Here is a 24,904-nt window from a genome sequence, read left to right on the forward strand (position 1 = left end):
AACAGGACCAGTGCAAATATATATAGACGTTATCAATGTCTTATTGTGATTTTTTAACTGATATGTAATCTATGCAAGCGTAGTCAAAGCTATGTGGCTGTGGCTAACAGCGGCTAAAGCTCATCAAAATGTCTCGCTGGGTTGCCAGTGATAGTTGTATTTGTCAGCTCTGGATCGCAATATAGGCTTGCAAAGACAGCAGCAGCACCTGCATGGGGAGCGTGGCTCTGACTTTGCTCCTTGCCACTGGATACGCAAACTGGTTCTTTGGAGGCACGCGAGTTGAACCAGCTAAACACCAGCGCAGCACCAGGTTCTTTTTGGTGGAAAAAAGAACCAGCTTCAACCTCTTACCTATGTGGAGATTCTCAAAACAAACTGTAAAACTATTAAGAAGCACAAGTGTTAGGAAATGGTAAAATGAGTATGATATGTTACTTTCTGCTGGCAGAGCGCCCCGTATATAAGTGTTTAGCCAGTGATGTTGATGTTCTGAAGCACTCATTTGGCTGGTGCAATATCTGTGGGCTGAATCTAAAAATAGGTCATAACACTTCAACACTACATTAACTTCTGGGCGAAAGTTGAAATGCTTAGTAAGTAATCGTAAACCATCATATACCGTTTTTCTGTCATTTCTGAAAAGGGTTTATACATGTGATATATTGATTTATTTGCACCAACCAATCAATAGCACCAAATAGTAGCAGTAATATCAGTATAATTTATAAATCTTTACAAAAAAAAAAGTGTGCATTGCAGTACTTGACATACTGTATGGCACATATGTGTAAACAAGTCTGTATGCTGCAGTGGGAAATATAAAGGAAGTGGTTTTGCTCCATGTCTCCAACATGTTTTCCCCAGCAACAGTGGAGAAAGCTTATTTCTAAGCACAATATACAACAACATTTCCATGTTCAAAGCAGTTCTTCTCCACAACCGACAGACACCGAGGAGGCAGGGTATATGGCCGGTGGAGCTGTATCTGCTTCTGATCACTGCACTTTAAAAACCATTCCACCGTTCACCATCTCAGGGGCCTGAGCAGAAAATGGAAGCATTAACAATCTCTGCAAAAAAGTGTGGCAAACATCCCACAGCTTCCTTCTCCTGGCTGTAATCAAAGGCCAGGCAACGAGCGCACTGTCAGACTTTTCAAAACACAGCAAAGAACCATCTCAGAGCTAGGGTAGAGTGTGGTTAAAGGTCTGATCAATCTACGCCGCAAGTTAAGTGTATTTATTTATTTTTTCACTAAATGATTCATTTCTACACTACTGTGTGAATAGTTGTGATGATTCATCTGTTTGGAGAAAGATGGAGGAGCAAACTAGATTTTTTCTTTCTTAAACTGAGGTTGATTGTTGTCATTTGTTGACACGATCACGCACAAAAAGGACAGAACACAACAGGACGCATCAAAACACATCAACACCTAATTAGATTTTGTTTCCGAATCTGGTCATTGATATTGCGACTTCAGACTCCAACCCAGCCCGAGGTGTAACTCACACTTAAAGACTCATGTCCAGCATAAGAGGCCGACAGTCATTCATTTCAAATGAAAGGCAGCAATTAGGAGTGGCTGTTACTGTGGGAGCAGTGAACTGTCGTTGCCCAGAGCGATGAGCTCTGACTGAGACGAGGACTTAGAGAAAATTAGTGGCCAAATGTAGCGTTGGTTAAGTTCCTGCTGTAACATTCTACTCAGGACCGAGTATCTGTTCCCTCTTGATGAGTTTGAGCCTCACAGGCAACTGATGTTTGACCCTGATTTAATAAAAGATTTCCTATTCATCACTGTCTCACAGCACAGCCTCCAAATCTAAGCTGGAAACAGAACCGAGCGATAACGACAGCAGGGCTACATGTTTACCAGCATTCAGAGAGAATGTATCCAACATTATTCCAGACTCAGAGAACTTCAAATACACACAAGTGGCTGCATGAAGATGTTTTCTTATTAATCATTGTTAAAGGGATAGTTCAACATTTTGGCAAAATGGCCCATTGCCACAATCCCTGTAGTTTTAGGAGTAGGTTCATTACCTGTAATTGTCGGTGCAAGCTATTTTTAGAGTGGCAGAGCAGAGCCGCGAGCTGCTCAGAGCTACGCTACGGAGGCTAATGGGATTTCTTGGTTTCCCTCATCAAACTCATCAAATACACAATCCAACAACTCCAAAACGCTCTCGTGGACATGTTGTGACCTGCACATTCACCACGCTATGAGATAATAACGGAATGTTACGAGACGAGTTGTTTTCGAGGCAAATGCAGAGACTGCTTGCTGAAAAACTGCCCCAGACGAGCGTGGTCACAACTTGTCCATGAGAGCGTAAAGGTAACAAACCTACTGCTAAGACTATAGGGATCATGGCAATGGGCCAATTTGCCAAAATGTTGAACTTTAAGTTTGCTATGGCTACATATCCAAAGTTGGTATCAACAGGTGATCACTACTGATGTTAAACCAGCTTTAACTCTCATTTTGCTTATATTTCCATCACTTCCTTCCTTCTCCTCTGGCAGCCAGCTAACCAAAGCCATCATCTCTTATCCTATAAATGCATCAATGGTTGAAGTTTTTGGTGAGACTGAAGTAAACAGCTGTTCATGCTGTTTATTGATGGTGAAAACTTACAAATACATCCTTCAAAACCAGGATGAACTGATTAAAACCGAAGCTAGATAAAGGAACCTTAAAAAGGTAAGTGATATGAAAGATTATCCACATATAAAAACAAAGCAATAAACTAACATATGGGCAAATGTACTCTTTTTCAGCAGCCTGCATACATTAACAGAATCAGATGTATCCTCCAGATGGATGAGAGCACCATCTCTGCTGTCCCTGATAAATTCTGTCTGCACAGGCTGATTTATGAAGAAGCATCTTTTATTTCAGTAACATAATATCTTTGTCAAAAATATGACATGTAAATTCCTGCAGGTAAAAACAACAGCCAAAAACAAAAAACAAAAAAACAATTAACTTCAGGCTACACTGCATATTTTGAAGCAACCTGAGAAAGAAATGTATTCTCAGAATAAAGGATAAAGTAACTTTTTGAAAAGCATGGGTTACTCCAGGGCCGACTTTAGTGGGAGAATATCAGCGTCTCAGCACATTAACATATCTCAGAAGAGAGACAGGAGCGTACCTGGCAGAAAAGCTTCGCAGAAAAAAATATCTGAGAGGCAGAAGCCCACGGTGAGAGCTCCACACATTCCCATGCAGGCAGTCAGTCAGTCACTGCTCATTTCCTTCAACTAATTTCTGTTTGGGTTATTGTGCAAGGAGCTCAAGCTTCCACCTGACCGAGGACCCCGCTGAGACGGTTTTACATATCAAAGTCCCGCTGAAGGGAGATCATAGAGAGTTTAGTCGCTGTCAAAATTACTGACTTCGTCTTCGACAGGTGGTCAGAGGTGGTACAGTAGCGGGGCAGACAGGTGATGGCTGCGTGGAGACCGACAGATGACAGGTTATTTAATGTGGGCACAGAGGAAGATCCAGGAGTGTGCACTTGTGGGGAAAAAAAGCTCAGCTAAAGCACTGGAGAATAGGAAGCTGATGTAAATGTATGAGAAGTGAGGTATAAAGCAGACAGTGTTACTATTAAATGAAGCCACAAACAATACGTTGGGTAAGGGGAAACAAATAGTGAGACCAGGCCTCAAATGCCAAGAGCAGGTGTGTGGAAACAAGGGCTGTGTGGCTGCAGGTTTTTGTTCCAACCAATCAAGAGCACACAGTTGGACCAATCAGCTGTCTGAAGACTGAGATCATTTGATTCAATGAGTCAGATCTGGGGTGCTGCTGCTTGGTTGGAACAGAAACCTGCAGCCATACCGGGGCCTGACCTGGAGTCTGTAATCCAACCAGCAGGACAAAACGGTCAAATTTTGGTGGAACAAAGAGATACAAAACTATGCACATCTCAGACTCTAACCCTCTAAACCCACCTTGGTATTCGTATGTCAATTCAGCAGCCATTAATGGGTACTGACAACATGTGAAAAATACCCAATGTTGCTGACTAGGGGGGGTCACTCGGATGAAAGTGTGAGGATAGCGAGGAAACCGTTGCCGTTCTCAGCTTCGACTAGACCCAACGATGGATTTTTGTAATTATTAAAGATAATTCAACATTTTGGCAAATCGGCCCATTGCCATAATCCCTATAGTTTTAGGAATAGGGTCTCCAAAACGCTCTCGTGGACAAGTTGTGACCTGCACATTCACCACGTTATGAGATAATAACAGAACGTTATGAGACAGAGTTGTTTTGGAGGTAAATTCATGCAAAACCGGGAAAGCCAAGAAATTCCATGAGCCTCCGTAGCGTAGCTCTGAGCAGCTCGCAGCTCTGCTCCACCGTTCTAAAAATAGCTTGCACCGATAATTAAAAGTAACAAACCTACTCCTAAAACTATAGGGATTATGGCAATGGGCCAATTTGCCAAAATGTTGAACTATCCCTTTAAGTGAACTGTTGCAACCAAATTAACATCAAGATAATCAAGATAAAGTTAAATTGTATAATCAAGGGTGGGCTGCAAATTTCACCGACTATTAATTATGACGACACTCACAGATCTCAAGATGGTGCCGTCATAATCAAGTTTCAGCTTTGATAAAAAAATAAAATAAAATAAAAAATTCAGTCTCAGGTTATTTGCATCTTTGCTGCGATGTTCACGATTCATCAAATCTGTCCCTGTGTCGTCTCACTGCTTGGACCCCAGGATTTTGCCACCTTGCTGTTATGATTAAAACATTTATTTTTTCCAATTTACTTTCTCACTCTGTGCTCCCATCTGTTATTTGTACTGGGCCATTGTTTGATATTATTCTAACTGATGAATTGTGTCTGGTGTCATGATCATCCCAGGCTCCTGTGGTGAAAATTTGTTATATTTACATCTAAATCAGACTCATGAGGGTTCTGACAGTTTCATTAGTGTCTAATGCAGGCTCATGCGTGTATTGGTTGTTAATGATTGAATATGTAAGTTAGTCATGAAGCCAAATCAATTTTATGGATGATCTCATCACCAATGTGAAGCCAACACCTGTTTACTAAAGGTTTTCTTAGCCAGTAATGTTTATACGTATTTTTGAAAAGTTGCAGCTCAGATCAAAAATAGATCAACGAATTTGAAAGCATTTTCAGATTATCGGTGCCGAGTTTGTGCTGAATTTTCGGATTTAAAGATCAAAGTTTCTTTAAAGCTGAAGAATAAAACCTGTGAAGACAAGTCCGGCTACCTCAAAAGTGTCTGACACGTCTCAGGCTCCGGAGAGTCAGCTCGGGGTTCACATCAAAGGCCCGACTGAGCCGAGGGCGAGTCCCATTCTGATGGGAAACAATCGCACGAATCCTCCCTCCACATCTACCTACACTCCTACAGGAAGGACTCGGATACAGAGAATGTAGCGATCTTTTGAGAACAAGAATTCTTGAGAGGCTCTACAAGCAGGAAGGATATTGGCTTCTTTTCACCATCATCCCAGAAAATCGTGCTACACTGCAGCTGAGGTTAGTGGAGGGTGCTTACATAAGGCTGAGCTGAAAACATCACTTTGGAACAGAACATTAGATACTTCAGAGGATTCATTCAGACTCCAGGTTTCACAGAGGTTTTATATCAATGATGCACTTTTCTGAATCCACACGGGTTCAGGAGAAATAAAAGAAGAACCGACGCTAATTATTTGAGTGAAAACTAAAAGCGTATTGTCAGAAGACTTGAAATGCTATTTGTCCGGCTGCCAAGGACTGTGCGGAGAACGGGAACCATCCTCGATTCGTGGGACAGAGGATGGAGTCCGGTCTGAATGACGGAGTGGCCTGTCACGGAGCAGTAATGTGCTGCTTGTGTCGGTGGAACGGCTGGCTGCACCTGACCCCGTGGCACTGTGCTCTGCTAGTTTGTAGCCCGCTGCTCTGCAAACTGTCAAACACTCTGTAAATGCGTGAATATTTTCAGCACCATGGACAGCAGCACACAGAGCTTGTGACTTTACTTATTTTTTTAGGAAGACAATAAATATGAATCCTCAAATGGATTCTGTGAGGTTATTTTTTATAAAGCCATCGACTAATAACAGAGGAGTGAGAGAAGTGCATATAAACTCTGGAAACTCAAAATCAAAAGGAGAGCTATTAGATTTCATAAAGATATCATTAAAGCGAGCACAAGCTGCTTGTTTCTGTTCACATATGTTCATCATTAGTTTCCACTGTGCAAATGAACAATCACAGTGAAACTCTGCCCAAAAAAAAGAAAAAAAAAGACAGTTTTGATAAGAAGAGCTCCTTCATATTTTGGATTTGACTGATTGTTTGTTTTTCTTTTCCTCCTTGTCAAGACTCTGTCCGTCTTGTTCTTGTACATGTTGTCCTGCTTTCTCAATAAATCTTGCCAACCTGAATTCTAATAGTTTCTGCAACTTGTTTGTTTTTCTCATTGCTTGCGAATGAAATGGATTTACAGACCTCGCCTCTGGTGGAACTCATCGCAGGAAATTCCTGCAATGTCACTGTGGTATTTGATCATGTTATTACGTATGGCAGGTCAGCGGCTCTGCTAATTCTTTACGGAAATATAAACACAAATACTTTGTAGATTACCTGAATATAGATTGATGGGCAAAATAATTTCAAATATAATCTAAAATGTACAAAAATTAAGGGGTGTTGGTACAAACTGCACAGAACATGTTCTCATGGCCTTATCTTAAAAACTGCTTATTCTGTCAGACCAACAGTCCAAAACCCAAACATAAGAATTTACAACCACAACAGCTTATATTGTAAGTTTTAAGTTATGAAGCTAAAGCTTGAGAATATTTCACATTTTTGCCTCAATGATCAATTATTAGACTAATCATTTCAGGATCAAATTACAAACTGAATTCCATGTGCTTCAACAACCAACTCCACCAGATACATGAGAGTCCTGCTTTTGATTCTCTGAAGGGCTTTGATGACATCACAACATGAACATTGTAACTCTCTTCCTGTAGTCATATCATTAACAGAGTCCTGGTTTCTAATCAGCTGCATGCAGATGAGCTCTTAAAAGGGTTTATACAGGTTCATCAAACAAGGATACACGATGGATGTTTCCAAGTACAAAGATACACACGTGATATCAATAATCAGCGATAACAGGAAAGCTCGTCTGCGTTAAAAACTCTCAACTTAACATCAACGGACGAGACAACACAATATTTATCACTTCCTCATCAGGCAGGGTGCAGTCCTAATGACACGACATGACCACAGCATCTCTTCTAGCACTTATCTGCTACGCTCGTTAAATAAAAAGCATCAATAAAACACAATTAAAGCCCCAGCATTACTGCATACTATAGACTTGCTAGTGGAGCTTGGGGCCCACCCTGGAGTTTAAAAGGATAGTTCAACATTTTGGCAAATTCGCCTGCCATAATCCCTGTAGTCATAGGAGTAGGTTCATTACCTTTAATTATCGGTGCATGTTGTTTTGAGATCTGTGAGGAGCTTCTCAGTGAACACAATGGAGGTGAATGGTACAGGTCCCCTGTCCCTCATCAAACTCATCAAATACACAATCTAACAACTCCAAAATGCTCTGGTGGACAAGTTGTGACCACGCTATGAAATAATCATGTATAATTATTAAGGCTGTCAAAGTTAACGCGTTATTAACGCGTTAACGCAAATCAAAAACTACACATTGTTGTTTTCATTAAAAAACATTTGCATGCGTTTTTGGAGTTGTTGCATTGTGTATTTGATGAGGGACAGGGGACCTGTACCATTCACCTCCATTGTGTTCAATGAGCAGCTCGCATCTCTGCCCTGCGGATCTCTAAACAAAATTCAACCATAATTAAACGTAATAGACCTACTCATATGACTATGGAATTATGGCAATAGACAAATTTGCCAAAATGTTGAACTATCCCTTTAAGTAAACCTGGGACTTTATCCCAAAGACAAAAATTAAATGAAGCTTCTAAATCAACAGAAATCTCATCATCAGCTGAGTCAAATCCTTCGAACCATGTGTCACTTTATACGTGTGGAGGCTCTGCTGCAATTCTTCACACTATAGCTGTAATTACTCCTCTGTAAGTCTCAGAGCAAGAAAAAAATGACTTTCATATAGTGCTCAGTGAATTTATCTACCATTAGGTAGGTACATCAGTGGCCAATGGCTCGCATCTGAATGGACACAGATAAATGCATAAAATAAATTAAACTGTCTGCAAGAGACATGATTTCTATCAATGGCCAACACAGCTCAATGCCTCTATATCATAACCAAATGATAGTAAAAGAAAATCTCGGTATCCCTCTTTATTCTGCAGACTCATGCCAAAGCAGCTCCTGCTCAGTAACTCCTGAGGGTTATATCCCACCACGGCAGTGAGATCAATACCTGCAGGGGGGGCTGGGATCAGTGTGACTGATCTCCTGTGATCCCAGCCTTAATAAGCCACGTCTCTGAGGGCCCCCGGTGGCGTCACACATCACACCAACAATGCCGTGTGTCTAAATCTTCACCCGACGCTGCCTAATAATCATTCACCGCTCATTGACTGCTGGAGCCTGAACTCATCAGCGTTTTATTTCATTTTGACGTAGTGCGCTGGAGCAGTTGAGAGGTGTTGATAAATGCAGTGTCCTATAGAAGCAGTTTGGATGCTAATTCTACAGGAATTAAAATCCAGCTAATTTTACATTCACTTTCAGCTATAAACTGCGATCAGTTTTATCTCCTGAAATGAAATGCATGTTTAAAAATGGAAAACGGTACATGGATCGCTGTGTAGATGACAAAAATTAATAATAAAAATCTTGGTGCTGGAAATGTAAATTGTTTATGTTGTTTGCTATAGTGTGTAACTGGCACTGACCAACACTGTTAAAGGGATAGTTCAACATCTTGGCAAATTGGCCCATTATTTATCCCTATAGTTTTAGGAGTAGGTTCGTTACCTTTAATTGTCTGTGCAAGCTAGTTTTAGAACAGTGGAGCAGAGCCGTGAGCTGCTCAGCAACATTTTGGCAAACTGGCCCATTGCCGTAATCCCTATAGTTTTAGGAGGTTTAGTAGGTTTGTTACCTTGATTTGTCGGTGCAAGCTATTTCTAGAACGGGGGAGCAGAGCCACGAGGTGCTCAGAGCGACGCTATGGAGGCTAATGGGATTTCCTGGTTTCCCTCACCAAACTCATCAAATACACAATCCAACAACTCCAAAACACTCTCGTGAACAAGTTGTGACCTGCACATTCACCACGCTATGCGATAATAATGGAATGTTACGAGACAGAGTTGTTTTTTAGGTAAATTCATGCAAAACAGCTGATGCGCGTTCCCGTCGGGGGTAGTTTTTCGGCAAGCAGTCTCTGCATTTTTCCAGACAAGACTATAGTCTCATGAACTATTAGTTTTTTTTTTCATTGAAAGACTATTTGATCATTTGAAAATCATTTCCCATCCCTAAAACATTAAAGGCTGAGGAGTTGAGAAATAAATATTCAAAAATTTTACAATTTTTCTTATAGACAAAATAACTTTAATACACATACATAAACACAAAAAGTACCGAAAACAGGTACCGTTGTATACCGGTACAACGGTATTGTATCGATTCAAATGTGAAAGGCCCCCATCCCTAAGGACGGGTGGAGCCAGGCTGGTTACATGGTGCTAACAGGGTTAAAAACTTGATTTTGGATAACTGGAGGAGCTGTTTCAAATGGACTGGGTGTGTGCATAGACTGAATTATGGTGTAAACAAAAGGGCACTGAGCCAGCTCCATCACAGACAAACAACAAGGGAACAGCAGTTTCAAACAAAGGTCACCCGGTTGGTACACCGCCGTGAATCCTTTGCTTGGGCGACTCCTCACATGTTGCTTCAGGTAAAGTGACGGACAGCGCCGTGTAACCACTAGTGACATTTAAATGTGATGCTGTCTACCTGAGTCAGCTGTGTACCTTACTCCAGCCAATTAAGATTGGTTCTTTCCCTTTGCCCTGAAGATCTCGAGCATTTAAGAATGTCACCGAGTGCCCTTTAGCTAAGGCCGTCTGAGGAGGATGACATTTGAAATACAGTGTTTACAAAAGAACCTGTCCCTTGAGTTCATTCCCTTACTTTTTTACAATACATAAGGACGTTGGACAACAATTTGGTTTTGCATGTTAGGAGTAAATAATCCAACTTCCACATTATGATTCCTGAGCCATCAGTGGTGTTAATCACTAATTTATGAATCAAAGATTTTGCTGTACAGCAGCCCCTACGGTCTGTGAAGAGTGTCACTACCACCGCATTTTATGTGATAAAGTAAGAAGAAATCTCTGTCCCCTTTTGGTCATTTTGAAACATTGGAATTAGCTTTAAGATTTATTTTTTTTATGAGTTAAAGGGATAGTTCAACATGTTGGCAAATTGGCCCATTGCCATAATCCCTATAGTTTTAGCAGTAGGTTTGTTACCTTTAATTGTCGGTGCAAGATGTTTTTAGAATGGCGGAGCAGAGCCGCAAGCTGCTCAGAGCTACGCTATGGAGGCTCATGGAATTTCTTGGTTTCCCTAATCAAACTCATCAAATACACAATCCAACAACTCCAAAACGCTCTGAGCTCTGAGCAGCTGGCGGCTCGTTTCCGCCATTCTAAAAATATCTTGCACCGTCAATTAAAAGGTAACGAACCTAAAACTATAGGGATTATGGCAATGGGCTGATTTGCCAAAATGTTGAACTAGCCCTTAAATGGTTGAGCACCGCTTTAACACCTTTCCTCTGTTACCTTGAACACGGTTGGTCCAGAAACGATTGTTGCCTTTTGTGTTTTTGTTCCAGTTGCAAGTCTTGACTGTATAACAAAGAACAGCTATGCCTTGTGTCTGTAGCTTTAATAAGAACAGCTGATTGCAGCAACAGTCTAATCACACCATATCCAAATTATAGACTGAGGACATACAGTAGGCTCATAATAACAACAATAATTACAGTTGCCGAGGTCCATGCCAAAGTGTGGGTTTCATACCGGTGGAGAGCTCGGTGTGTTACGATACAACAACAGCCACCAGATGGGACACATTTATCATCAAATTGTCCCTGTTCAATGGTGAACCTCACTCAGTTTTATGTTCAAGCTACTTAAATGTCACATTTACACATTAAAAGCTGCTGGTACTGAGAACAACACCCGGTGTACGAACTGAACACCTCATTAACCAACTTGATCTTCCACTTTGATACTGCTACATAGGCAAGAGGCTGACCTTTAATTGATTGGAAATTAATGTTAAGGCAGTGTTGCGGTGCTAATATTTTACTGCACAAGTCTGTTGGCTGATAAAAACCATAAAAGTACAGTCTTTTGGCAATAAATAGGGAAGCTGTTTGTGGTTCCAAGGTGAGATACAATGAAAATGGATATTTATACAATAGTTTATGTACATTCTTACTGTACTGAGAAAGGACAGAGCTCGTCTATTTGCAGAAGATGAGTAATCGCCACAACAGTGGTGACATCAGTTCCGAGTCTGTTCATGATCGTTTCATAGGACGCCGGCCTTTACACAGCTCCTAGACCTCCATAATGTCAACATTAAACAACACACGTACAAGGAGAGATCCATTTTTCTTTGTGAGACACATTCTGGTTTTCTCTGATGAAAAAAAAAATTGATTCAATTTAAGCCTGTGGTCAACAATGACTCACAGCCATCCACTGCAAAAAAGTAGCTCTGTGCTCATTCAAACAATTGTGGAAAAACATGTTTTTTCAAACAGCATGTCCTCTCCTTTTCAAATAACCAATGTTATCCGAGAGAGGGGACAGAGAAAAACCTTTATGAGTCTGAGCCACCTGGGTGAGTCAATCATACAAAAGCCTGGCCCAACCACTGACATAATGCACCGTTTCAAGATTAATAATAGAGGCAGTTTCCATTGCTTCCTGCTGCAGTCATCAAGATATCTAAGAGGCTCAAACACAGAGATGATCTCTAAAAATATGTCCTATTTCTGCAGCGTATGAAGTACAAATTGAGCGGTAGCAGGAACAATTACCTTTAGGATTACTGTTTCCTCATTGAGAGGGAGGACTATTATGTTCCAATACCACTGAACACTGCTTTTTCAATTATCAAGGAGAAATATGTAGGTATGGTAGTTTTTTTTCTTTTCTTTTCTAAACTTGAATGATTGACTATTCACTTATTCACTAACTGGATCTGTCAGAAGGAGGCTAATGTGATGTATGGGGCTCTAGTGAGAGTGGTGCTCAACATTTTAGGAAGTTTAGAGAGTCTGCCTCTTTCAGCCTTTCCAAAAAAACAAACCCAGGGACGGATTTAACAGTGTGTTTCTGCTCTAGTGTAAGATGCAAATGTTAGCATGTTCCACTATCCATCTTTGTAGTAACCTACCTGCTACTTCAAAGGCCAAGGAGCTTTTAATACATTATTTGGCAATACACATCATGTCGTACAAAAGCTCTGTTGACTGTAGCGTGGTATTTCCAACTGTGTGGAAGCTGGTCACAGTCAAGGTCCTGCTCTTTAATCCATCTAGGTACATTTGTAGACAGGGAGCCATGGCTAAACCTGATATTGCAGAACATCATGTGTGTAACCGTCAAGTGGATATTCAAAATCTCTTTTTAAATTGATTTACATTTTAGGATTAAGGTCAAAAAGAACGTCACATCTCTTACTGTACCAATTACCATTAGCTACCTACAGGTAGTGATGGTCATTGTTACAAATGCATAGAAGCTGAGACAGACAGCTATAGCAACTGACTAATTGTCGGTGCAAGCTATTTTTAGAACGGCGGAGCAGAGCCGCAAGCTACTCAGAGTTACGCTACGGAGGCTCATGGAATTTCTTGGTTCCCCTCATCAAACTCATCAAATACAATCCAACATCCCAACAGGAGGTGCTTTATCAAAAAGACATTCTCTATTGACACAACGATCTACTCCTTATGTTGTCATTTTAGGTGTTTCCAGAATCGTCTGATCACATATTAGCTTTATTCTCTGTCGCCAAAGAGACTGCATGTTACAGTGCCTCAAAAGCCCTTGGATATATGTACATGAAATGTCATGGGAAATGTTAAATAGCTGTGTTGTAGGTCACAATTTTACAGGGTCTGTGATCATCTTAGAGCACATAGGTGCAGGAGAAAAAAAGGATAATAAAGTCTATTTAAAGAAAGGCCTGGCACAGCGGCTCTTAGACTGAGCTGTCGCCTGTAGCTACGGAGTAACTTATCTATAGAATTCAATTGAGTTAATGACTGGGCAGGCTCTTTTGCATCCCACTAACAGGAATCAGTTTGTCATTTAAAGCATGGCCAATCACACTGACATCCAAATCATTCCATTAAATTTAACTTAAAATTAGATTTTCTTGCAGGATATATAACCGATATTAGAGCTGAAGGTTAATGGAGACGATGCCACAAAGCTACTTTAGCAGAATGAACTAGAATGTTATTTGTTACAGTGTGTAGGGTCGTTTATGGGAATATTAATTGGTCAGGTGTCTCTGTCTCTTTCTATCTATATTTTAAATGTTTATAAGCACATATTATGATTAATGTCATTTCTTAATACACCTTAACTACAAATAGGACAGATAGATCATTCACTCTGCACCATGCTCCTGTATGAGACTCTCAGGCTTTACCTAAAAACTCGCTATTTGCTTTTGTTCATTATCTGGTCACGTTTCATTATAAAGAGGACGTTTAATGTTTCTCATCCAATTATGTATGAATGCATCCAACGCAGAGAACATCCGCAGAGGCTGCTTTGTGGGTTTTTTTTTCTTTTTCCTTTTTTACTATCAAGAAACAACACATTCTGGAGAAGAGGTTGTTAAGCACTGTGGGAGTCGACCACAAAACTAAAGAGGTGGGCTGTAACACCACCGCATAGCTGGAGAGTTGGAAGGTAATTCTTTGAGAGTCAAGCTTTCAACATCAAACACTTGAATGGAAATATTTAGATTAGTGCAGCTTTCAGATTGCTTCAATAAGCAAATCAAAATCACATAAATGTATTTGTTGAATGATAATCATCAGCTTTGCCATGAAATATTCCCATTATATGGAAAAAGGGACAATAATTACCACAAGGCAACATGTCACCTGAGTTCAAACATTTCACATCTCATGTGAAAGAGCCACAAAGCTTTTTCTTTAGAATAATCACCTGCTGAGAGGCTCTTGGCAGATCTCGAGGATCCGCTATGCGCATTTCCCCCTCCGCTGAAGCGTTAGCTGAATCCAACCTCCATTAAAGAGTATTATCAAAGCAGGGGGGCGCACAGCTCTCAGTAATCACTTCACCTGCCTTGTAGGAATGGCAACAAGTACAGAAAATGCAGAAAGTAGGCTGACATGACGGCACATGTGAGGGTGTGAACATCAGAACAGGCGACGGGCTGCAAATGTAAAGAGGACGCAACATTACTGAGGTGTTGCTCTGATGTTTTGAAAGCTATAGATGCGTGATATCGTGCAGCCGTTTAAATTTGCCAAAATCTATTAGCTAAAGCTCCATACTAAAATGTTTTCACATGAAATTTCACATAACTCTGTTTGTCTCATTCGCACATGACGATGCAGAAAGACCTGTTTTGTCAAAGCAAGCAATAACTTTTCCCGAAGCTTTAGCCACAACTGACAAAAGCAGTTGGCATGGAAACATGCACACAGGCACAAGGAGGTGGTAAACTGTTAACGTCATCACAAAATACAATACAAGGCAGCAAAAACCAAACCTGAAAATCCCCAAACCAGACGAAAATCAATAATCATGTTTTGACCATTCACTTTGTGTTGATTATAGCGTTCGTCAACGATTCTGGCCTGATTCTGGCCTGATTCTCCTCCTTTTCCTTTATGTTTTTTGTGATGTTAAATATCACTGTTATGGCTGCTGTTTATTTAAGACTTCCATCTACATTTTATTCCAATGAGGTCACAAAATCATTCAGAAATGTTGGGAACATCACTAATGTTGGAACATTTTTAAAGGGATAGTTCAACATTTTGGCAAATTGGCCCATTGTCATAATGCCTATAGTCTTAGGAGTAGGTTTGTTACCTTTAATTGTCGGTGCAAGCTGTTTTTAGAACGGTGGAGCAGAGCCGTGAGCTGCTCAGAGCTACGCTACGGAGGCTAATGGGATTTCTTGGTTTCCCTCATCAAACTCATCAAATACACAATCCAACAACTCCAAAACGCTCTGGTGGACAAGTTGTGACCTGCACATTCACCACACTATGAGATAATAATGAAAACAAAGAGACAAACAAAGAGTTGTTTTCGAGAGCAGCTTGCAGCTCTGCTCCGCCGTTCTAAAAATAGCTTGCACCAACAATTAAAGGTAACAAACCTACTGCTAAGGGATTATGGCAAGTATCCCTTTAACTCTACGATGCTGAACTGATGATAAACACTTTTATTACAGGTCACTTAGATTACTACAACTCCCTCTTGTAGCAGGGACTGAATCACCACACTGATTGCAATCCTGCTACCTGTACTTGAGTTGTGCCATTCTGTTACCTGTTTATTAAGCTGTAAATATCCCAACACTTTCTGCAACTGCCTTTCATTTTACGTTCCAGTAAAAATCCTCAGATCTTTATTCAATTTTTTAATTATTCAAAAGTTTCAAACAACAAATCAGGTGAGTCTGTTTTCTGTCTTCTTGCCACTAACCCTCTCTTTGATCTTAAAAAGATGAAAGACGATTAAATCAAATGAGTTTTCTTTTTAATGATGCTTTTTAATATTTATATAATTTAGGGTTGTCAGACCTTGTCCACTCGTTATAGTTTATTATTAATTTAATTTTGGCCTGACACTGATTTTAATCATGTTCTGTAAAAGGTTATGGGCTGTTTCTTTGCATGAAAGATGTGATACAAACAGTTGTTATAATCACACAGTTTAACTGCCAGTGGTTTGCTTGTGATACTGAGCAGCAGAAAGATCCAAGGGCTGAGTTTTAACTTCTTTACAGCTCCATCAGCAGTGACAAACAGAGCACATCACACACTTCATCTGATAAGGAAACTTCCTCTCTGATCAAGAGATAACGTTAAAACAGCTGTCTGTAGTCTGTCTTTATCCTACTAACTGTTGTTTAGGGGCTTTATTCTATCAGATAAAGTTAAGAACAGGAAAGTGGGAGTGAAAGAAGTTGAAACAACAAAGACTCTGTCATGCCGGAGCTTCAAAACGACTCAAACCTAAACACAGTGAGTCTCTTGAACATTAAGCTGCTTATGGTGACATCAAAAAAGCCTGTTTTATTGGGTGGAGCAGCACAGTTTGGTGACAATAGAGGAGCTGGATACACTTGTCTGCTGTTGGAAACATAGTTAATAATATCTGAATGGCCTGATCACTGTTAATATGTATAAGGTCCACCAAGCAAATACATTAAGAGTGTCACCCACATCAGCCTCCAGGGACACGTTTATTCCTGCTTCTTACCGAGCTCTCTTCTGTTGGGAGGGGGAATGAATAAAAAGCAGAGTCATCAGAGTGTTTCCTCCTTCCTTACCTCTTTGTCCATGCTCTCCAGATCCTCCTTGCAGAGCGTGTATAGGGGCATGGTCTCCGACATGCTCGGCTGTCGTTTCCGTCGAGATGGTCCGGGCTGCTCGTCGTCCTGGCTGGACCCGGCCGCGTCATCCTGCTGCGTCTTTGAAGTTCCCCTGTGGGTAAATAACAAGACAACAAAACAGCTCAAACGCTTTGAAGGCAGACAAGTACATGGTTGGTTCAGCACAGAGTTGTTGAATGCATCAGGCTTTTGTTGTGGTCAATGCAGTGACTCCTATTCTTTATTTAGGGTCCAGGCAGGTCAAGCTGCTATCTGCTACCCTATTGTTTTCCTCAATTTTCTTTCTTTCTTTCTTTCTTTCTTTCTTTCTTTCTTTCTTTCTTTCTTTCTTTCTTTCTTTCTTTCTTTCTTTCTTTCTTTCTTTCTTTCTTTCTTTCTTTCTTCCTTCCTTCCTTTCTTTCTTTCTTTCTTTCTTTCTTTCTTTCTTTCTTTCCTTCCTTCCATTTGAATTCTGCTCTCATGGGAACAACTGCAGTCAATGTACAGTAAGAGTAGAATTTTTAAACATCAGATTTTCTCTTATGAAGCAAAACAAATTGTTTTGTTTTGTTTCCATGCTGTCAAGATGCAATTTATGTATCATCAGATTTTTGTTTAGATAACAAATTTTCTGATATTTTGACAATTTTTGAGATCTGCCTTGACAACTGCTGCCTGGAGTCCATTTCTGAGGCCACACACCAGGTCTCACTTCCAGCTCAGTGAGTTAGGAGCTGGTTCTTGGTGTCAGAGGTTGTGAGTTCAAGCCCCAGCAGAGGTGATGATCCTCAATTGGAAACACAAGACAATAGTCTCTAAATTTCAAATTTAAAACTTTGAAAATTCATAACAAATCAACTATATGTGCAACAGCTTTGGAACTTTCACTTTCAAATTGCCTTATTTTGCCTAAAATTGCCCGGCTCCGACCATTGACTATAAATTGACTATAAATTGACTATTTGGTATTATCTGTTTGTGGTTTTGGAAAACCAGGATCTGTCCATATCATCAGTATCTGCTGTCAAACTGTCTGAAATTGTACAAAATCTCATTATTCAGTCAATAATTTCTTCTTTTATCTTGTTTATTTACCCTGCTTTCAAATGCTTTCCTGTTTCAGAGCACTCTGCACAGGAATAGTAAAGGAACTGCAATAATCAGCACATTTTTCACTACACAGACAATATGCTGATGTGGAGTGCAGTGTGTGAAGGAGTGTAAAGTTGACCTGGAGTCCGATGATGAGTTTTTACAAATGCTTCCTCTTTGTAACCGAAGCTTCATTAGTTTAAAAAATCTTTTGAAACTGAGAAGAGGATGTTTCTGTACTTCCACTTAATTGAACAGATCTTCTTTGATGATTAACTCCAAGTTTACGCAGCTCCCTCAAACCTCCTCTCTGCCTCTAATCCACGTGTAAAGTGGGTCGATTTCATGCTTGTGACTATTAATTACAGTGTGTCATCACAGATGGATCCTGTTTGAAACATTTTAAGCCGGCGTGACTGCCCGGTGCGGAGATATAAAGTCACAGTTTGTATTCCTCCAGTGAGGAGCAGTCAGGCCTCAGCCTCTCTGTGACAGCCCAATGACAAACAAACACACACACACGGAGGACACACAGGATTTGTGACCAACGCATCAACAATAAATAAAGTGGTAGATCATTGAGGTGACTTTGACCAGCTGGGATGCTTTTCTTACACCTGTCACATCACTCTTGTTAAATTGTAAATGGAAATTTAAAAAGGAAAAAGAGAGAACTTGACTTCACAATGAAATATTTATGTCTGGATGTGTGTGAAACATTTTAAAGGGAAGTATCTGACTCTGTGGAAGAGAGATTTTGTCCCCTTGTAACGTGAAGCAGCCTGGATTTCATTGTACTTTTATTTAAGACGCGAGTTCAGCGGTTTGTGTGGGAGCGAGCGACACACGACGCTCTCTGGGACCGACAGATCCCCCCCCCTGCAACCGAACGCTATAAACGATCTATACAGTCGAAAGTCACTTGTTTTTTTGTTTTTTTATTGTGCCTGTATTGATAGCTGGAGGCACCGCATGTCACCACTGGGGGTAATTCAAATATTATTGTAGCGCTGCACCGACAGCTGTTTTAGTTTACAGAGAGGGGCGGAATGGGAATGAGGCCTCCAGGACATATCCATACATTTAAGATGCTTTAAGAACAAATCTGCAGTCGGTGTTAAGACAGAGAGACATCGATAGGACAACTCCCACTTTTATAGATGACTACTACAGTTCTGCATGAGGCCCAAGGGTCAAGATCTCAGCGGTGGAGGGAGAGATAACTGTCAAAGGAGGAGGTGAGTAAAAGATGACAGAGCATCTAGATAGAAAAAAAACTATTTTTTTTAGGCAAATTGATAACAAGGTGATTTGATGATCGGTCTGAGCCTAAGGGGAATATTAGAGTTCGGCCAGACTCACTTTCTATGGATCAGTGGATTTACTCTTTAAAGCAGAACTATGCAGGATTTCGGCTGTAATTATTGCGGCTCAGAGTCACTGTGATGGTAGAGTGACCTATTATGAGGTGAATGGGGTCTAGGCCAATGCGCTCACCCCCCCCACTGGCTGAAAACCGCACTTGCAAGATCAGTCCTCCGTCTCGGTGTAAATCTCATCAATGGATAGAACTATCGCGAGAAACTGCCTTACGGCAGTACGAGATAAGAACGCAGATGACGTCATGCATGTCATGAATCGTGATTGGTTTGAGTTCGGAAAGTCGGAGGAAACCATGGAAACATGTTTGTACTGATGAAGTTCGGCTTGTGGCTAACACGGAGCTAATGCTAACAGACACACACACACCATGGATCTTTTATAAGATAATGTAATACATCATGACACACACACACACGCCTTCGCGTTTTGGAACCTTTATTCATGTGTGTGTGTATGTCTGTGTCTTTGTGTCTTTGTCTGTGTGTGGCCGTATTAGCGTTAGCTCCGTGTTAGCATTAGCTCCCTGTTAGCGTTAGCTCCGTGTTAGCATTAGCTCCGTGCTTAGCAAACACCGCTCTCTACCTTCAGCAGTAAACACAAGCACGTGTAGGGAGGGGGTGGAGGGGGTGGGGCGGCGAGTTTTTTTTTTACGACAGTGACATGTGCCTCCCAGAACTGTGGGGGAGCCCCGGAGAGGGAAAAAAAGAGAAACCAACGAAGGAGCGAGCTATTTCCGGCCAAGTTGCATAGTTCTGCTTTAATAGAGATGTGATCTCTGGAGATGAATGGAGCAGGCCAGCTTGTGCTCAAAACAAGGAAGGAGGCACTCAACGTAGCCCCAGCTATGATTTAACTATGATTTATTTAGAATTTTCATGTATTTATCTGAAATATTCAGCATGTTGTGAAATTTAGAAAGATCTGTGGGGACGGGGTTGTTTAGGGTTAAGAAGCCATAAAGTATGCAGGTGCTCTGTGTTGTTATTTTTCTTATATCTCTTATTGCTTTTCACTAATGGTTGAAGTTATATGTATGTATGTATCTGTGTATCTTGTTTGTTTGTTTTTGTTTCTTTTATTTATTTATTGGTTAATGTCTTGGTATGTGTATGCATATGTGTGTATGTTTATATCAGGGGTGGAAACTCATCAGGGGTAAAAAAGGTGACAAGATACCGACCCCCTAGGGGGGTCCGGGGGTGTGCTCCCCCGGGAAATTTAAAAAAAAACAACAACTTTAAAGGTGAATTTACAGTCAATTTTAGCATTAGACTAGGGTCCAGATTTACTCAGGTTTGCACAGCTTTTGCTCGTGTTAAACCTGCACAATCTGTCTCTCTGTGTTTGGTTTTGAAACATGTGATGAGGGTCTTGAAAGACAAACAGAGGGGCAGATTGCTCAGCCTATGCAGGTTTAGCATGAGTAAAAGCTGTGCAAACCTTAGTGAATCTATACCTAGATGTCCATCAGATGAACCTTGCAAACCTTGCCTTCAAACTAAATAAAATTTAATACAGACTGATTGGTTCATTGTAAAACATTTATTTATTGATGTAAATGTGTTTTCTGTACGTAGGCTATGCTCCGAGGCAGCGCTGCTCTTTCTGTCCAATAACACACATGAAGCTTAAAAATGCCATAGGCTACGTAAAACATATTAAGAAAGCGATTTAAAAGATGTTGAAACAACGTTCAAAACACACACACGGCCATGCAGCATCACAACTAGGCATAAGGTCCGCTAGCTGATAAAAGGTTTAATATTTTTTCATGTGAGAAAGTCACTGTTAAATCCCTAGTCTCTGGTCAGTTTATCCCGATATCGCCTGTTAGGAAATTTGCTCCGACGTTTTTTTTAGGAGAAATACAGAGGGAGCAGCGACCAGGGGCTAGTAGGCTACATCCATGCTACCGGCACGTCTCAGAGGCAGTAGCCGGTCTACTGAACCGATAGCCCGGGGCCGACTCTGTCGTCTTCCCGCTGGCGATAACGAGCCAAGTGACTTTATCCGCAAGTTTTTAGAGGTTTACCGCTGGCTGGTTAAACTCTTTATAGGAGATTAATGTTGGTCTCATTAATTAAATCTAACAACTGTGGCAGTCGCGTTAGTTAGTTTGTATGAAAAGTGAAGCTTCAGTTGTGTATTGCTGGACAAAAGAGCAGCGCTGCCACCACTTCTTTTCATCCAGATAAGGTGCACGCGCCTTAAAGAGACAGGTGCATTGCCTCGCCTTTTATGAGTTCACAAGATTGAATTCTGATTATATCCACTGAAACTGATATTTTTGCTGCACGGCAACAGTGAAGTGAGCTCTGTGACTGGAGGTCAGACTTGATGTAAATGACTTTCACCGCATGTATTATAACTATTACTACAGGAGAGGATACACCAAGCAGAGAGAGCAGGAGGAGTTGGCTTTGTGCTAACTGCTCTGACCCGTTCTACATACTCAACAATGGGAGTCAGACAAAAAGACCAGGCTTAGATAAAACAAGAGTTGAAATAAAGAAAAGCCACACACGCAGCCTGTGCTCTGTGTTAGAGATACTGTCTCAAGTTTTTCAGACTCTATTTTTTATTATGACTGTGTTGGAAGTAAAAGACTGAAAAGAAAAGAAAAATTCTGTCTTTCTAATTTTCCCATTTGTCCATAGTGTCATTAGAGGAAACGTTTAAAAAGGCTCAGTGATTTTTTGCTAAATAATGTTGAACTGCAGGTTGAAGCAAAGAGATTAAATTGTGTTATTTTTAATTGGGGGGATTGTTGAGCAGTGGATTTACACAGCCCTGCTCTGGTCACTAGGACTCATCCCTCTGGTCATTAGAGAATGGATGGAGTGACATGGGATTAGACAGATAAGTCACACTGGCTGTAAGGGCTTGATGATGTGGCAAATGTTTTTTTTTTCAATATCAACTAAAAGGCTTACAATTTAATCATTCAAGGAGGAGATTTTGAACCTGAAAAGAAAAGGAAAATCTATTGTCTTACTGTACCTGAGACAAGACTGCTCTCTGTGATCAGAGAGCAACAACGAGCCTGACGCCTGAAGGAAGGGCAGCGGCCGTGACGCCTGAGGGCCCCTACGGATCAGCTTCCCTGTGACCGGGTCGTAGGTCCGGACCTCCGGGGCTGCAGGTGGAGGTCTGTGGTGGATGGGGGCCTGGTGGAAGATATGCTTCTGCAGGGAGCCCTGGTTGTCAGGGAACGCTGCTGGACTGTTGCTCCTTCAACAGACAAGACACAAGATTTCAGATTAAAGCTTATTCAATATTTTTAAATAATCAGCTCACATCTAAATGGTGCGGAAGTGAGAATTTCCAGCCTCCAAGTGGGAATTTTAATCTCCAACTCATGCAGTTCGGCAAGTCCCTCCAGCCCCGACATAAGAATTCATGATGGCTGCGAGTCACGTAAACAGTAGTGAATATCTATAATTTTGCATTGAAATCTAACATATACAAGTATGAAATAGTTGTGTTTTCATTTAGTTACATTTAATGTCCATTTTTCCAACTTCGGTGTTAGCTTTTCAACTAGAAAGCGCTCAAATCTGAGGCGACGTCATTCCGAGCCCCGCGTTTCGACTTCCAGTGTAAATGAAACGCACCATAATATTTTAGGGGAGGCCTGAAACAGCTCAACTGCTCTTTACCTCGGCGTCTTGGAGTAGTCTTCCTTCAGCGGGTACAGCTGCTCCTCCACCCTCTCCCAGCGCTCCAGACAGCTCCACAGCCAGTCGGGGTTGACCACATGGAGGTGCTTGCAGCCCTGCGCCTGACGAACCTTCTCGGTGCCTGGGTGACGGGAGTGAAGCGAGGACAAGGGTTTGACCTTACAGTCAGAGGCTATAACCAAAGACACGCTCTGTGGGTCCGCTGAATAATTCAGATCAATTTTCTGATTTTTTTTTTTTTGCTTCTCCAAGAGAAATGGGAAAATAATTGCCTGGTCAATATTATTAGAAAGATTACGTGGATGGTTTGTCTTTTGCAGCCACTGTCTTTTCTCCTTCCTGCCAGTTCATCAGTTTTTTTTTGAATAAATACAAAAAGCAGCGTTTTGTTTGGGTGAAATCCACCGAGGGCTGCGTTTCTGCTCCAATAACACTTATTGATGTTTGACACAAAGACTTCGAATTGAATCTTAAGAGCGTACAAGCCCATTAACCCTGGGTTATTTTAGCCGTGCATGGTTCACAATCAAGTGTTTGTTCAGCTATTGACCTCCATTGTTTGGAGCACATTTACAGCTGAGTTGGTGCACAGTCTGCACAACGGCCGCTCAGTGCTGCGCTGGACAAAAACGTGATCAACGAGAACGTTTCATCTTTTAATTTTTCCAATATTGAAAGCAAAACTGACATATGCATGTAAAAATATCTGATAGCAGCTCTGTGCACAGTGGTGCTTTGATGTAAATGCTAATTCTCACTGTGACGCTGCTGATGCATGCTTCAAACAACGGTTACTATGTTCTGCAAAATTTTAATCTGCCATTTATGCTTGGTGAAAAGTCCTGGGATGATTAAACTCATTAGGATCCATCTTTCCGCCTATGCTTGTTTTATTTGTTTATTTTATTGATATCTCTTAAGTCAGTCTTGCAGAAAGAAATATATAAAATGTATATTACTACAGCGCTTGGTTGTACTATTAATAGGAGGCATATGGTCTGTCACTGCATTGCTGTGACTATATTAACAGAAATTGCACACTTAATCATCAATCTCAATCACAGCTTTACTAATGTAGCCATAAAACTGCAGTAGAAATTACAGCATGTATCCAAAACAAAATGTGTTACTGTTATTGTGATACTCATAAAAATCTACCAGTTGGTCTTGTGACAGACAAATAGTCCATTATTGTAAGTCATCATCCTGATGCTGGCCATGCTGCCACGAGACGTTCACTGGCAAACAAACATGGAAACAAAACAAATGAAAGAGGAGCAGCTGTAAATCAGTGATTTTTTTTTTTTTTGGAGCATCAAAACCCATGAAATGATTCTTTTTCATATCAGAATTGCATCCAGTGGCTCCAGTAACATTTGGAAAGTCAAGAAGAGCTGCTATAATTAGATTTTTGTCTCGTTCATATGATTCCATGAAGGATGATTGTACACATGCTCTGGTGGCCAAAAAGTGTGCAGCTTTCACAGGAATAAATGGTGATTCTACCTAACATTGTTTCCCTTTAACAGAGCGATGGGTTAGAGGCTCTCCATTGAACAGATACTGGTGTCATTTGTTTTTTTCTGGTGACAAAACAAGCCTTTTCTGCAGTTCTTTCCCATCAAAGTCATCGACTGCTCATATTTCCCTGATTCCCTCCCTTGCTGATTTTCGCCTCCTGATGCTTGGAGTGAGTGATTGCCAAGTGCTGCTCTCAGCGGCGCTGGCTTCCAAGGCAACGACGCCACTTCCACTGCTTGTTTTCAGATGCTTAACTGGATTGGTAGCAAATACAGCCGTCATTTTCACCGTCATGGACAAGAGGGCTACGCTGAGCTGATCATGTCTTGTGAACTACCAGAAAATTAATCATTTCAACAAGGATGTTTATGTTACGAACATTTCTACATATGGCAGAAACAGTCGATGACTGTTGTGTGGTAAGGATGCACTGCATAATTAATAAACCATCCGTCAGGGGAGTTCATTATTTTAAAACTAATCTAACTTATGTCATATAGGTTTCACGAGTACAAGACTGAGGCAAAGCACACAAACACTGTCACACACACACAGCCTCCAGCGTTC

The 24,904-nt window shown here is 40.9% G+C and overlaps 1 protein-coding gene across 1 annotated transcript in view; it reads right to left on the bottom strand.

Moving 5' to 3' along the window:
- The window catches only part of ctdp1 (CTD (carboxy-terminal domain, RNA polymerase II, polypeptide A) phosphatase, subunit 1), an 83,293-nt gene that overhangs the window by 45,304 nt on the left and 13,085 nt on the right, over positions 1 to 24,904 (bottom strand). The window contains exons 9-11 of the mRNA XM_083981548.1: positions 22,796 to 22,937; positions 22,137 to 22,367; positions 16,620 to 16,773 (exon numbers count right to left, since the gene is read on the bottom strand). Of these exons, the coding sequence (XP_083837674.1) occupies positions 16,620 to 16,773; positions 22,137 to 22,367; positions 22,796 to 22,937 (527 nt within the window). The remainder of the gene's footprint in view (positions 1 to 16,619; positions 16,774 to 22,136; positions 22,368 to 22,795; positions 22,938 to 24,904) is intronic.

Source organism: Trachurus trachurus (genome assembly GCF_905171665.1).
Source record: "Trachurus trachurus genome assembly, chromosome: 11".
Lineage (NCBI taxonomy): Eukaryota > Metazoa > Chordata > Actinopteri > Carangiformes > Carangidae > Trachurus > Trachurus trachurus.